This window comes from Oryza brachyantha, chromosome 11, assembly GCF_000231095.2.
Source record: "Oryza brachyantha chromosome 11, ObraRS2, whole genome shotgun sequence".
NCBI lineage: Eukaryota > Viridiplantae > Streptophyta > Magnoliopsida > Poales > Poaceae > Oryza > Oryza brachyantha.
Genome location: NC_023173.2, coordinates 16,206,493 through 16,220,167, shown reverse-complemented (window position 1 = coordinate 16,220,167; position 13,675 = coordinate 16,206,493). Strand labels below are relative to the sequence as shown.

At 39.7% G+C, this 13,675-nt stretch overlaps 2 protein-coding genes across 2 annotated transcripts; both read left to right on the top strand.

Moving 5' to 3' along the window:
- The first annotated feature begins 268 nt into the window (after nucleotides 1–268).
- On the top strand, nucleotides 269–1,518 carry LOC102712207 (CASP-like protein 1U3). The gene is made up of 2 exons (XM_006663019.3): nucleotides 269–710; nucleotides 803–1,518. The coding sequence occupies exons 1-2, from the start codon at nucleotides 517–519 to the stop codon at nucleotides 1,215–1,217; spliced, it is 609 nt and encodes a 202-aa protein (XP_006663082.2). The 5' UTR covers nucleotides 269–516; the 3' UTR covers nucleotides 1,218–1,518.
- An 11,018-nt stretch (nucleotides 1,519–12,536) lies between these two features.
- Nucleotides 12,537–13,422, top strand: LOC107305307 (CASP-like protein 1U1). The gene is made up of 2 exons (XM_040529158.1): nucleotides 12,537–12,691; nucleotides 12,792–13,422. Exons 1-2 carry the CDS (start codon nucleotides 12,537–12,539, stop codon nucleotides 13,141–13,143), a joined length of 507 nt encoding a protein of 168 aa, XP_040385092.1. The 3' UTR covers nucleotides 13,144–13,422.
- The last annotated feature ends 253 nt before the right edge of the window (nucleotides 13,423–13,675 follow it).

Sequence of the window (13,675 nt, the reverse complement as noted above, 5' to 3'; positions counted from 1 at the left end):
TGAAGTAAAAAATGGTTTGGTCGTGGAAAGAAATCAATCAACTAATCAAATACCCAAGCAAAAAAAATAAAAAAAAACATGGGCAAATAAACTAATCAACTAATCAATCATATATCCATATCAAAAAGGCCAGGTTTGTAATTAATAACCACTCCGACGAATAAGAGAGACCCTGCAGCAATTGAATACAGGAAGAGCAATAATTTGTGTGAGCGCCATTAATTAGGGCTCGAGCTGGCCTGGCCATCGTTAGTTGAAGCATCAACCTCCCCAATCACAATGCACATGTGTAGCTAAAGTCTAGTGATAGATGTACTACTTCACATTTAAATTTTGAATGTTTGACCATGTCCTCATCTCATCACACCAGCTTGTAGATCATCATCGCTAATCCATCTATAAATACTCTCGTCATCATCTCATCTCTTCTCAAGCTCATCAAGTCAACTAAACAACTTTAGCAAAGCAAGCTACTCTTCTTCTTCGTTGGGATCTTGCATCGATTAAGCGATCATCATGTGCGAGAGCGAGAAGAAGAAGGAGTCGTGCAAGGGCGCGCTCTACTGCGTCAACCTCGCCCTCCGCATCGTGGTGATGGGGCTCGCCGTCGCCGCGGCGGCGCTCATGGCGACGGCGAGCCAGTGCACCATCTTCCTCTACTACGGCGGGCCGCTGCACACCATCACCTACAAAGACTTCGGCCCCTTCGTGTACGTACACAAACAAATATATGTATATACGCTTGCGTATAGCGTATTGTGCGTGTATTTATACGTGGTGTAATTTGTGTGCGTGCGTGCAGGTATCTGGTGGTGGCGAGCTCGATAGGCGCGTTCATGGAGGCGATCGCCATCTTCCTGACGGTATGCAAGAAGAAGGACGACGAGCCGGCGAAGGTGCTGCTGCCGCTGCTGGACGCAGCCGTGCCGGTGCTGCTCTACTCGGCGACGGCGGCGGCCTTCGCCGCCGGCGACATGTCGTACTGCGCGGTGGGCAAGCGCGTGGGCGTCTGCACCACCGCCGCCGCCGGCAACTTCTGCAACCAGGTCCACATTGCCATGTACGTCTCGCTCGCCGCCGGCGTCTCCGTGCTGTTCGCCGAGATCGTCAAGAACTGGCCGACCGGCGAGAAGAAGAAGGAATGCGGGGGCGGATGCGGGTCGGACTCCGACTCCGACAAGTCCCCCTGCCACCATGGCTGCCATAGCAAGCATTAGTCCAGCACTCTAGCTAGGTATATATTTATTTCTGATCAAGAAATTAATACTACTACGAGAACTTTAGTTGAATTAATCGTGCTTGATTAATTTGCCATTTTGTCCAAAAAAAAACACACAAAAAAAATGCCATGCATGCATGAGTTCTCAAACTCTCTCAGAGTCAAAGGCCAGCAATATGTTGTACTTCTTGTAATTATTACTTTGTGGCTGTTTTCTTGTTTAATCTTTTGCATAATTACCATGGATCATGGATGCAAAATTAATCAATTGCAATGAAATTTTCCATTAGACCAGTGTCAATCATGTTTCATAGAGGTGTTATGTATATTAAATATGATATCACATCAATAAAATTGCTGACTTGGCAGTGTCATTAAATAAGGGAGTTTTATAAGATGACAAAGACGTTTTATTCTCATAAAACTCATTTAGCTCGGTTACCTAGTTTACAGTCTTGTTAATTATACCATAAAACTATGCATCATAAAACTATGCATTGAAACTGATCATGTATGAGCTGGTGAGAATCTGTGATATATGGGATGTAATGTACTGCTGTAATTAATAGTTTGACACGTGGCAAGTGATGAACTGGTCGATAGAGAAGACTTCCAACCAACTTCGCTTACAAGTCTACGACTGAAAAAATAGTTGCCATGGCTTAAGCCGGCAATGACGGGAACATGCTGCTACCACCTTAATTTGCATCGATCTGCACCTAATCATTCTGAACAATTAACTGCATGTGGGCAGTCATTAATGCAGCCTCTGAGAATTAACTAAACAAAACAAATTGACCCTTACTTTATCTTTTTAATAACGAAGATGAAATAATTAGTATATAGTTTTGTCTTTGACAGGACATTTTTCTTTCATCACTGAAATGGACAGGAATGGAAGTTTCTGTGCTGGAGTAATTAACATCTTGAATTTGTGGATCAAGAGAAAGAATGCTGGTTCATAATTTGTCCCTAGCACTATCATTTTCTCATCTCTTTCTCTACATCACTTTCTTATATACGTCATTTAACTCCATTAATTAATTTGGCCGCCGCTTCTCTTTGCCTCATTCTATGTCGTTTGTTCACCAAACGACCAAACCCATGCCAACAATTAATATTCCCCTTTCACAGAATCACCTCCCCTCGAGAGATTAGAGTCCATTTCCATCCCTACCCTCGTTGACGGCTTGACGCTTCCTCCTCTTTTCTTCTCTACGTCGCTAGCTAAGCTAATTTTTCTTTACCACGCTCTTGTCACCGTATCTCGCTATCATAAACCTAAGGAGAAATTATATTCATTTTTGTGGCTGATTGAGACATGAACTCAACTAATGGGTTTAGCAAGCTAGACCGAACATAACTCAAAAATGTCTTTGTTTTTTATATCCAAGCATAAACGATTCTCTATCTCTAGATAAGAATGCAGGCCAATCATTTATAGGAAATTATTTTAAAACAAATTAGTCCTTAAAGAATAACTCTTCTTTTGGGAGTTCTTTTACAATTCATTTCCACCGCAGTAGTCAACGGAAATGAACCACAAAAGAATACATCTTTTGATGCCACGTTAGGTCGACGTCAGTTACATGACGTCCAATATTATCAACAGAAGAGAAGACATATTTCACGAATAAGAATCACGTAGTCGATATATAGCCACCTAGTTTTAATGCCTCCTATGATTGAATATATTGTGGACCAATTCAAATTAAATAGATATAATGTTATAATTCATGGTCACCGGCTACCAGTTTCGATGCATACTATATTATTATCTATACGACCTTCGTTCCAAAAAAGAATCTGGTTTATTTTGGGATAGACTACATAGTTGATGAGATTTTAGCAACTCCATTCAGCCAAGTCAACCGGTTACTTATGAGTAACCGATTTAATCTTCGGTACAACTTTACATGGACGAGTAGGAACAAGAGCATTTCGTCTCTCATACCATTTCAACCTCTCGACACATCACCAATCTAACCTCTATTATTCACCAAAAATTAATGTTGCCATAGGACCAGTCCAAAATGTTGCCATACATACCAGTCTGCTTGCTTCCATGCTAGCGAGCTTTGTAGCATTGTTAAGATTTATATATATACTAATATATCTAAAAAATATATAAATAATATATATTGATCAACAAGTAAATTTAGATATAACTAAAATATCTTATAATATAAAATAGAGCTTCGTCTATTCTATGATGAGCAATATCTTATAATATAAAATAGAGCTTCGTCTATTCTATGATGAGAAATATATATAATATAAAATATCTTATAATATAAAATATCTTATAATATATATTGTTAAGATTTATATAGTACGTCGTATCAGCACCTTGGCCACTAGCTTCGTCTTGCTCCAGATAGAGCTAATTAATTTCGTTTCTTCTCTTGCCTGAACCATTGTATTTCATCTCCACCATGTCTCAATCCATCGCTGCATTTTGCTGTCGAATTTGACCAAGGTGACATCAGATTAATTTTGGTGGCTGATCGAGACAGGAACCCAACTGTGGATTTAGCTCTGCATTAACCAGACAAAATTCAAATTTGTTCTGTTTATTCTATGATGAGCAAGCACAAACAGTTCACTGCCGTGGATAAGAATGCGTGCAATAATCATCCATGGAAAAAACAATATGTAAAACATAAAAGTTGTTAGAAAAAAAATTAATGATTTCTTGATTGAACATGGCAATGGGTCCAAACCGGGGGCAAACTTTGCGTAGCTAGCTAGCATGTCTAAGTCAATGGCTCATGTAAGCTGGCCTCGAATTAATGATTGCCCAACTTGACTACTTGAGTTAATATTTGTTAGCTCCTGACAGTGATCGATCGCTAGCTGTTGCTTAATTACTACTATACCATGTAGCCTTCATCTAATACGCTCATTAGCATTAATTAACTGGCCATCGACCATTTAGATTATTATTATCGAATCGCTATCAGAGTTGGCAACCCCGGATTAACAAACAAACTCAATTAATCATGCATTTGTTGGTTTTAATTGATTGATTAATTAGAGTCTGCTCATTTGGTTAGCTAGCTTAGCTTAGCTAACACTGACTGCTGCTCATGCAAGCATCGCCTTGTCTTGGAGTGAGCTAGATAGCTAGCTTGAGCTACTCGAGCTCAGGCCGGCGTGGTGGCGCCAGCCTGACGGTGCGCGTCGCCACGGTGGCTATGTCGTCGGCGTTGATGGTGGCCATGGCCGTCGCCCAGCACCGCCGGCGGCGATCGACCCAGTGAGCAGCATCGCCTCCTACTGTGACTAGAGTACTAGACAGCTCGATCGTTCAGCGGTCCAGGTAATGATGTAGGATCGAAACAGAGTTAAACAGACCTATCAGAGGGGGGTGAATGGTAGAGAAAACCAAAACCAAAACCTCATTGTCCTCATCCTCTGAATCTGATTCATCACGCGACATGAGGCAAACACCGGAGATGTGCCTTCCTTTATTTTCATCTTCTTCACTATCTCCATCTACATCGCTTAGTGGCTCAAAGGCGGCGCAGACTTGATCCAACATCTTCTTGAGAGATTCCTTTGACCTCCTACCTTTGAATGAACTCCTCGGCTTATCATCCTTGAACTTGTCTCCATTGTCGTCCTTCTTCGCTCTCCCTAGCTTGGGACAATGAGATCGGATGTAATCTAGCCCTCCACATGCAAAGCAACGAATTGGACCTCCTCTTTTCTTGAACCTGATATTATTCATAGCTCGAGACAACTTGTTAATAAGCGCAGCCAAGTCCTCCTCCTCGAGTTGCTCGAGTTGATCATCGGACATGGCGTTAAACGCAGAAAAAGCATTAGGTGCCGATGAAGAAGAGCCATTATCAAAAGAGGATGCAGGAGAACCAAAGCATTAGACATAGACTCAACTTTACGGGATAGAATATTCATCTCATGAGTTTTGAGTTTAGTGTAAAGCGAATCTAAAGTCAAAGCAGATATGTCTACAGACTCCTGAATAGATGTAACTTTCATCTCCTAAATAGACATATCAAGACCATTCAAAAAGTGTCGAGAAACTTCAGATTGAGAATAGTTCGTTTCAAAAGAAGCATCAACTGATCGAAGATTGCTTAAAACTTTATTGAAACGAGCAAGGTAGTCATCCAAGGACTCTCCAGATTTCATCTCAAATTTCATGTAATCTTTTTTAAAAACATCTTTGCGAAGTTCCTTGATATTGGAAGTCCCTTGATGAAAATTGTTTAGGGCTGTCCAAATCTCATTCGCAGTTTCAAGATGAGAAACACGATCAAAATCAGAACGAGATATTCCATTAAGTAAAATATTACGAGCTTTGCAATTATTTTCAAATTGAGTTTTTCGAGCAGCAGTATTAATCTGATCAGGAATTTCATAGGGATTTTCAACTTTTAACCAAATATCATAATCCTCAGCCATAATATACGATTTCATCTTTTTGCACCAATAGGAAAAATCAGTACCATCGAACACATGGGGCTTAGTTGAAAATTTATTAGCCATAGCAACCGAAGATCAAATCAAAAAAAAGATGCAAACGAGGCTCTGATACCACTTGTAGGATCGAAACAGAGTTAAACAGACCTACCACAGGGGGGTGAATGGTAGAGAAAACCAAAACCCAAAAATCTTTCGCGGAATAAAAGTTTACCTCTGGTTAGCCGCTCCTGTGATTACCTCTGGTAACGCCGTCCTATGCCGCCAATCTGGTTACGCCGCTCCTGAAATTAACTTGATCGCGTTGCTCCTGTGCCGTCAATCAGATCGTCGAGATTCAGAGAAATACCGTTAGATGAAAGCAGAATCTGTAGATTGAATGCTCTCAACTTTATTGCTTCAACTAGTATTTTCAAAGTGCAACAACAGCACTCCTCTCAAAATTGTTGATCTAGAATCAACAACTATTCAACTCTAATTTTCTAATTCTAAATCTCCAAAAAGCGTACCGAGGACATACCCCTCGGTACCTATTTATATCAACAAAATCTATCTCTGACTAGGAATCAGTCTCCTTATCCTAGTAGGACTCATCTCCAAAATTATCTCTAATTAGAATCCAAAACCAAACCTCGGTGCTACAGTACCCGCGCGCTACAGTGTCCGAACATGAACAGTGCGCGGTTGCTACAGTAGTCCGACTCTGCTACAGTAATCCGGGTTCGCTACAGTACCCGCATGGCTACAGTACCCGACCAACTCCTTTTCGCTTTTTCTCATCCGATCTTGATCCGATTTAATTCGCGATTTTTCCAATGCTTACACATGCAACATGTGAAGCCCGTTACGACTCCATCCCACACAGTGTTCCTCCACCATGTGCCATCTCGTATTCAACACTGTCACCCGACATCCTTGATCGTCCGGACCTCAGCTCCTCCCTGAGCTTAGTCACGATCCCACCGCCGGTGACTGGTATTGACCTCCGAGAATCACGACTCTACTCCAACCATGTCACATGGCATTCCGACCATCCAGACCTCGGTTCCTCCCTGAACTTAGTCATGGTCCGCATCCCGACCATCCAGACCTCAGTTCTTCCCTGAACCTAGTCATGGTCCTTACCAGCCATTGACCACAGTTGACCTTAAGTCACCTGCACACACAGAGACAAACAAACCGTTTCTGGGCACAGATATCGCAACCTGACCCGCATTAGTCACACACACTCACACCAACATAATAACTGTTTACCAACTAAATCTATCAATTTACAACCCAATTGTTCATCACAAAATATAGATCATGAGTATGATCTTACAAGCAGCTCTTCAGGCGGCGGCCGGAGAGTGACTGGCGGCGGCGGCGAGAGGCAGGGACAGGCAAGGCAGCGACATCGCTGGCCGAGCTCTTCGACACAGCGCTGTCGTCGTTCCCGTGGAGTCCAGCGGCCGGAGGGTCGGCGTCGACGTCTGTGCGACCGCCGGGAGTTGATCTGCTCGATGGCCCGGCCGCGCATTGGTGCCATTTGCCACCATTGGTTCATCCGTTTAGTTTCCATGTCGATTATTTTCTCGATATCAGTTACGGATTCATTAAAAATATTAAGATGGCTAGATAAAAGAGAATTATTTCTAGCCATTTTATTTCTTTAGTAATCCTAAAAATTTTGTTTCGAGGGCTAAGGGAGCTTCAACAATACAGATAGGGTTAGAGGGGGTGAAGCCTCCCTAACCCTGGTGGTAGATCCGTCCCTGAATGATATGGTCGAAGTGTTTAAGATTTTAAGAACATGGAAACGAAAAGTGAAAATTGGAAATGTGAGACGGAAGGATGTTGATACAGATGCCGGCCATTAATTATGAAATACTCCCCCGTTTTCTAAATATTAGCGCCGTTGACTTTTTTATACACGTTTGACTATTCGTCTTATTCATAGATTTTACATAATTATTAATTATTTTTATTATTGCTAAATATATATTTATGCATATATAGTTTTACATATTTGACAAAAGAAATTTAAATAAGATGAATAGTCAAATATTTATAAAATAGTCAATGGGATTAAACATATAGGCATGGAGTAGAGATGGAGGTAGTAAATCGAATGTGACTTAACTGTTTGCCACTCTTTACCAAATCTGTTTAATCCCCTTTCGAGGTGCCTCCTGTTGAAAAATGGTAAATTTGTTGCCACTCACACCTCAGAAGCGGTAACTAGCTAGAAGGGTTTGAGACTTTGAGTATAACCAGGCTCAAAATTTTATAAAATTTTGCCTGGGTACTAATTTTGAAGTTTATTGATGCTATTCCTGTCGTTTTCTTTACGAAGCTGTTAAAGTAGTTTAGCATCTGTACAAATCTCTTCCTACGAATTAATATACACTACCAAAGTTAAAGTTTATACATAACTGAAATTTTCTGAAAAAAAAGGTTAGGTTGCCTTGACTGTTCCCTTCCTGTGCATGCACTAGACATTGACTCAAGATTTTGCATCATAAAAAAGGGAGTAGGAGTAAAACAAAATAATGATCCATTTATTCAACCCCAGTTTGCAATTTATATTGTTGTGAGAGTGACCACACCATTTGTACTTGACAAATCTAACTACCATAATTAAGAACAATAAATTAAACAAAGGCTTACATCCTTTTCTGTTCACACAACTTTAGATGATCTGTACTTTCTCATACAAGAAAATAACAATACCCCACTTGTAAGTAATCCAAGTCGTCTATGATCAAGTCTTCTTCTTAGGCTCTCAGCAACAAACAATTTGAGACTAAACAAAAGATAAATCATATTCCTTCACCAGAACACATTCAATTTCTCCATGTTCTCAGCAATCATTTGATCGACAGCTTGCGTACAAGACACTGAATGTGACACGTTTCTACCCAGCCCTATCCACTGGAAAATTGATACTGATTATTGATATAATGTTTCATATATTAAAAGGATAATTAAGTAAATTTTAATATGCAAAAAAGACCATAAATTAATCCTTGAGGTGTATTTTCAATAAAAATAGGAAAAATAAATGCACGAGGAAGAAGAATTTAATTTATAAATCCTAACCGAAAAATCAGGTAAGTAACTACCAACAGTGAGCAAGCAAGTTGCCACAGTGTGCAAGTACATCAAAGCAAGCAGAGCTAGATGCACTTGTTCTACCTACTATGGCAAGTACATGAAGAAAATGAGTCTGCATATTTCTTCTGCCTAATTTGTTCATTGTGTATTAATTCTATCAGTCTAAGTACTTGTGTATTTTGAAGGTACTGTACCATACGCCTCCATGGAATATATGTAAGAATTTCATAGGATTTTCCTAGTAATCGATTTAACTTTTGCAAGAAATGAAAAGAAATTTCTCACTTATGGGCTCCACTGATTGCACAAAGTACAGGACAGACCACTGCTGGGCCTTCACTGGGCGAGTTTTGGGCCTAAATAGGCCTTAGCATGTTCCTGGGCCCACCTTATTAGGAAAAGCCCTTTAATTAAAGCCTAAACACTGCATGTGAACTAGTTCTTCAGATTGTTCCATGTTGATAAAATATTTTCGCTCTTTTGGTTTCACAGATTGTAAAGTATATATGTACTGTATGTAGTGCCTTTGGATTTGCAATAGCTGCCTATAATCATAGCATTAGCAATGCATCAGTAACAACTTCTGTATAAAGTCCATCCATATTTTAATACATGACACTGTTAACTTTTTGTCATACATTTAACCATCCATCTTATTTAAAAAAATTTATGTAAATATGTGAAAAATATAATCTAAAATTAAAATATATTTAGTAATAAATATAATCCCAACAAAAAATGATAATTAAACAAAAAATTTAATGAAACAATAGTCAAACATGCGACAAAAAATCAATGATGTTATCTATTAAAATAGGAGGAAACACTTATTAGACTGAAATACTACCTCCATTTTATATTGTAAGACTTTCTAGCCTTGCTTAAATTCATCAATTGATGAATATATATAATTTATATATATATATTTAGATTTATTAGTATCCATATGAATCTAGACAAGGCTAAAAAATCTTATATCATAGAACAGAGGGAGTAATATTTATAGCTTTTCAGTGGGGTGTGGGGGGGGGGGGGGGGAGGGCAGGACACTGAATATAGCGTTCTAACGTGGGGTTTCCTCTCTCTACAACTATTCAGCACTTGTGATCATGTATAAGGTTTTGTCACCAGATTATCTATATGCTTTTACGGCACAAAATGTATATTCCTCCCATTGATTATAATGCATGATATCGTTAACTTTTCATACACGTCTGGGTATATAATTACATACGTAAGTTTTTAACTAAAGTGAATGATTAAACGTGTGTTAAAAAGTTAGCGATATTATCAATCTATTCAACCCCGAAGGGAGTACATCATTGTACGCTTTATGAATCCTAGTGTTTTAATCCTTCAAGTTTGACACGTACATACATATACGTCACTATGGAATGTTGGTACGCCAGTTTCAGTTACGTTTGCTTGACGATGGAGGTTAAGCAGTTGACTTTGCTGAAAAAAAAATTCACGGAGTTGTTGGTATCAAGTATCAGGTAATCTGTTTCCAGAAAGTGTGAAAAGTCATTTGGATGCCTATGAAAACAGTTGTATAAATTTAAGTAGATTCTGTTTATTTGTTGGTAAATTTTGGTAGGATAATCAATTAAGTCTGGGTAATTTGCTGGTAGATATATAACAAAAACATATACAGTATAGCTAGAGGACACTTGAAAAATCTGGTAATCGGTTCAAGGACATAATAGCCATTATTGTATACAGAGATGACAATTTTGTCTATAGATTCGGGTATCCACAGTACCCGCTCCAATTGGTTATGGCTTAAAAAAATTTTATGTGTGCCATGCCCACACACAACCAAAAACTTGGTGGTAGTTGGATTTTATAGTTTACCCTTAGGTGTGGTAATGGGTTCAACAATTTTTTCTATAAAATTTAAATGTTGGATTTAAAATAGGTTAAAAATAAAATTGTATAGTTTTGAGCTAGTTCTTTTTAAGAATTAAATATAGTTATAAAAGAACCCACGGATCTTGGCCCATTCCCACACCTACCAATGCATGGGTAAATCATGTCTGACCTGATATATATGTTATGTTGATTTTGGTCTACATCTCGTTCCTCTTTTTCATTAGCCTGTTAACATGTTGAATTTTATTGAAATTTTGTTAGCTTAGTGATAACTTTTGTTGCTTTTGAACCGTTAATAATAATTTCACAATTTATTTATCATGTTCCTCTTTTTAAAAATATATACTGAGATATTACTCATGTTAAATTCATTGGGTGTCCATCGAGCATACTTGTGCCACGCGGGTATGGATATGGACATATAGCTTTACCCACTAACCATATCGGGTATGTATTGAATGTGCAAATACGGTTATCGGATTGAGCATAGATTTGCTTTACCCGCGTCCGACCCAATCTATTTTCATCGCTAATTGTATAATTATCGATCCAATTAGTGAGAGGAATCGCTTTGAAATGACCAATTTGCTTCTAATTAATGCCAGCACGTACATGTTACTCGGGTTTATTTGGTCCTATCATGCCATATCTCCCATATCTTTTATAAGTTATAACCATAGAGCGGTGGCCAAAAGTATATTTTGTAGCTTTCCCAAATTTCCAAAATTTTAGGATTTTTTTTTTGTATTTTTGATGTTCTTTCAAAGTTTATTAATTTTTTTTCATTTAGACATTATGCCACTCTTAATTTACTATAACCACAAGTACATTACTGCCATGCATCATATATAATTCCATGTTCATTGTAGCACCAGGTTAAAAAAGCGTGGACCAATGAACATTCTCATCCTTTAAAAAATTTATTGCTCTCTCCATTTCATATTATAAAATTTTTTGGTCTTGCATAGATTCACTAGTATCTATATGAATTTAGGCAAGACAAAAAAAAATCTTTAAGTATAGTGTGGAATGAAGGAAGAACTCCACTTGGCCCTGAACATAATAAAATAGATTTCGGTTTCCTTCAGCAAATTACTCGTTTTTAAAATTATCTTTCAGCGGTGACAATTAAGTTTTTGCATTGTCTATTAGTAAATTACACGATTTTTGAGTGGCATGTAGCAAATTTTGTCCTATTTGTTCTGCGGTTATCTTTTCTACAAAGGAAGCTGAGATGTATACATATTGTCCCAAATCCGTTCTATATAACGACTTGATCTCACTTAAAATATCAGTAACAATTTGAACTTGTTCCTACTGGCACGCTGATTACAAATAAAGTCAAAATCAATCGTTGTCATTCGGCCGTTGAACAACTCTTGAAATAAACAAAAAGCTTTCTGAATTCGTATCCCAGTTAACAAGCTTGACCGTTGTTTCGTACAAAGGGCACAAAGAATTCAATATATATATTTAAGGTTATTCATCGATGTGGACAAGCAAGTATAGTAGTTAGCTGTATGTAGCTCGGCAGTTGAGTCTGTCTCGCTCACCAACTTGTAACAATCCCTGATCTAATCTTCTTCATTATCCAATGCCACATGCACGATCCAAAATCTCCAAAGCGCCATATTTTATGTCAACAAATTAATCTCACGTCTGCAGATTTTAATGATTTAAGCATGCGTGATCTTTGAATGCGTGAGTGGGCAGTATATGGGTTGCTTGCCCAGCCCAAATGCTCATGAATCTGAATAAATATTCGGAGCGATTGGCCGTTGTGTGGATCGCTTGCATCTTTGGCTTTGGGGTTGGGGGTACGTGAAGTGATCTTGTAGCTCTAGCTAGCTTGTCGATCGTCTCTGTCGTCTCCGGTGACGGGCTGGTTGGCCGGCCGGCCATGACGGAGGTGGACCTGGCGAGGGCGGTGAGCCTCTTCTTCCGCATCGCGGTGGTCGGGCTGTCGGTGGCGGCCGCCGTCGTGATGGCCACGGCGAGCCAGGTTTTCCCCTACGGCGAAGTCGGCGTCTCCTACACCAGATACAGCGCCTTCGTGTAAGCTTCTCCAGCGGCAGCTAGCTAGGGTTTTGCTCCATTGATCGATTGGCTTGCTCGCTAAGATTCGATCGTGTGCTGCTGGCTGATGATCGAACAGGTACTTCGTGGTGGCCACGGTGGCGTCGGCGGTGTGCTCGGCGGCGGCGCTGTACCTGTCGGTGTTCAAGAGGAACTGGGTGGTGACGCTCCTCGACGTCGTCACCATGGGGCTCCTCTTCTCGGCCGCCGGCGCGGTGTTCGCCGTGCGGAGGATGGCGCCGCTGTACCTGGGCGTGGCGGGGGCGAACGTCGACGTCGCCGGGCAGTGGGTGAACGGAGGGTTCTGCCAGTTCGCCGGCGCGTTCTGCTGGAGGGTGACCACGTCGGCGACCATCTGCGCGTTCGCCGCCGGCGCCGTCTCCGTCGCCGTGCTCACCAAGGACGCGCGATACCGCGGCGGCAAGCACTGACGTATACTACGTTACGTACGCACGCCGCCGTACATACATACACGTACATATACATAGCTCGCGCCGTAGATTGATTCAGTGGAATTCGAAAGGGAAAAAAAATAGAGGATTGCAGAGAATACAGAAATTAAATTAACTTTCTTTGTGCTTAATTCTGTGACGTGTTTTCGTCGAAACTTTTTTAATTATTCGATTATATTGATCTTGTGTATACAAATACATCGCTTGTAAAAAAAAAGTTCGTCCAATTTGGATTGTCAATCAATTGGATATGATTGAGGTAGACTCGATATTTTCTTGTTTTGTTTCTTCCACCGATATAAGCATATTTTAAACACTGATGTTAAGGTTGGAAACAGAAGACTTTGATGCCCATTTATAAAAGAATAGATATTGATGGAAGGGTACGGCTGGGAATGAAGTAGAAATAATTTTGTATAAGAACTAACTAATGAGAGAAGTAGTACACTAGTACTATAATTATTACCAAAAATATATATATTTTAGTATAATATTTAAATCATATATACTT

Coding starts and splice junctions, on each gene's coding strand:
- LOC102712207 (XM_006663019.3), top strand. CDS start 517: ATGTGCGAGAGCGAGAAGAAGAAGGAGTCGTGCAAGGGCGCGCTCTAC. Junction 711..802: donor AAAGACTTCGGCCCCTTCGT/GTACGTACACAA, acceptor GCGTGCGTGCAG/GTATCTGGTGGTGGCGAGCT.
- LOC107305307 (XM_040529158.1), top strand. CDS start 12,537: ATGACGGAGGTGGACCTGGCGAGGGCGGTGAGCCTCTTCTTCCGCATC. Junction 12,692..12,791: donor ACCAGATACAGCGCCTTCGT/GTAAGCTTCTCC, acceptor ATGATCGAACAG/GTACTTCGTGGTGGCCACGG.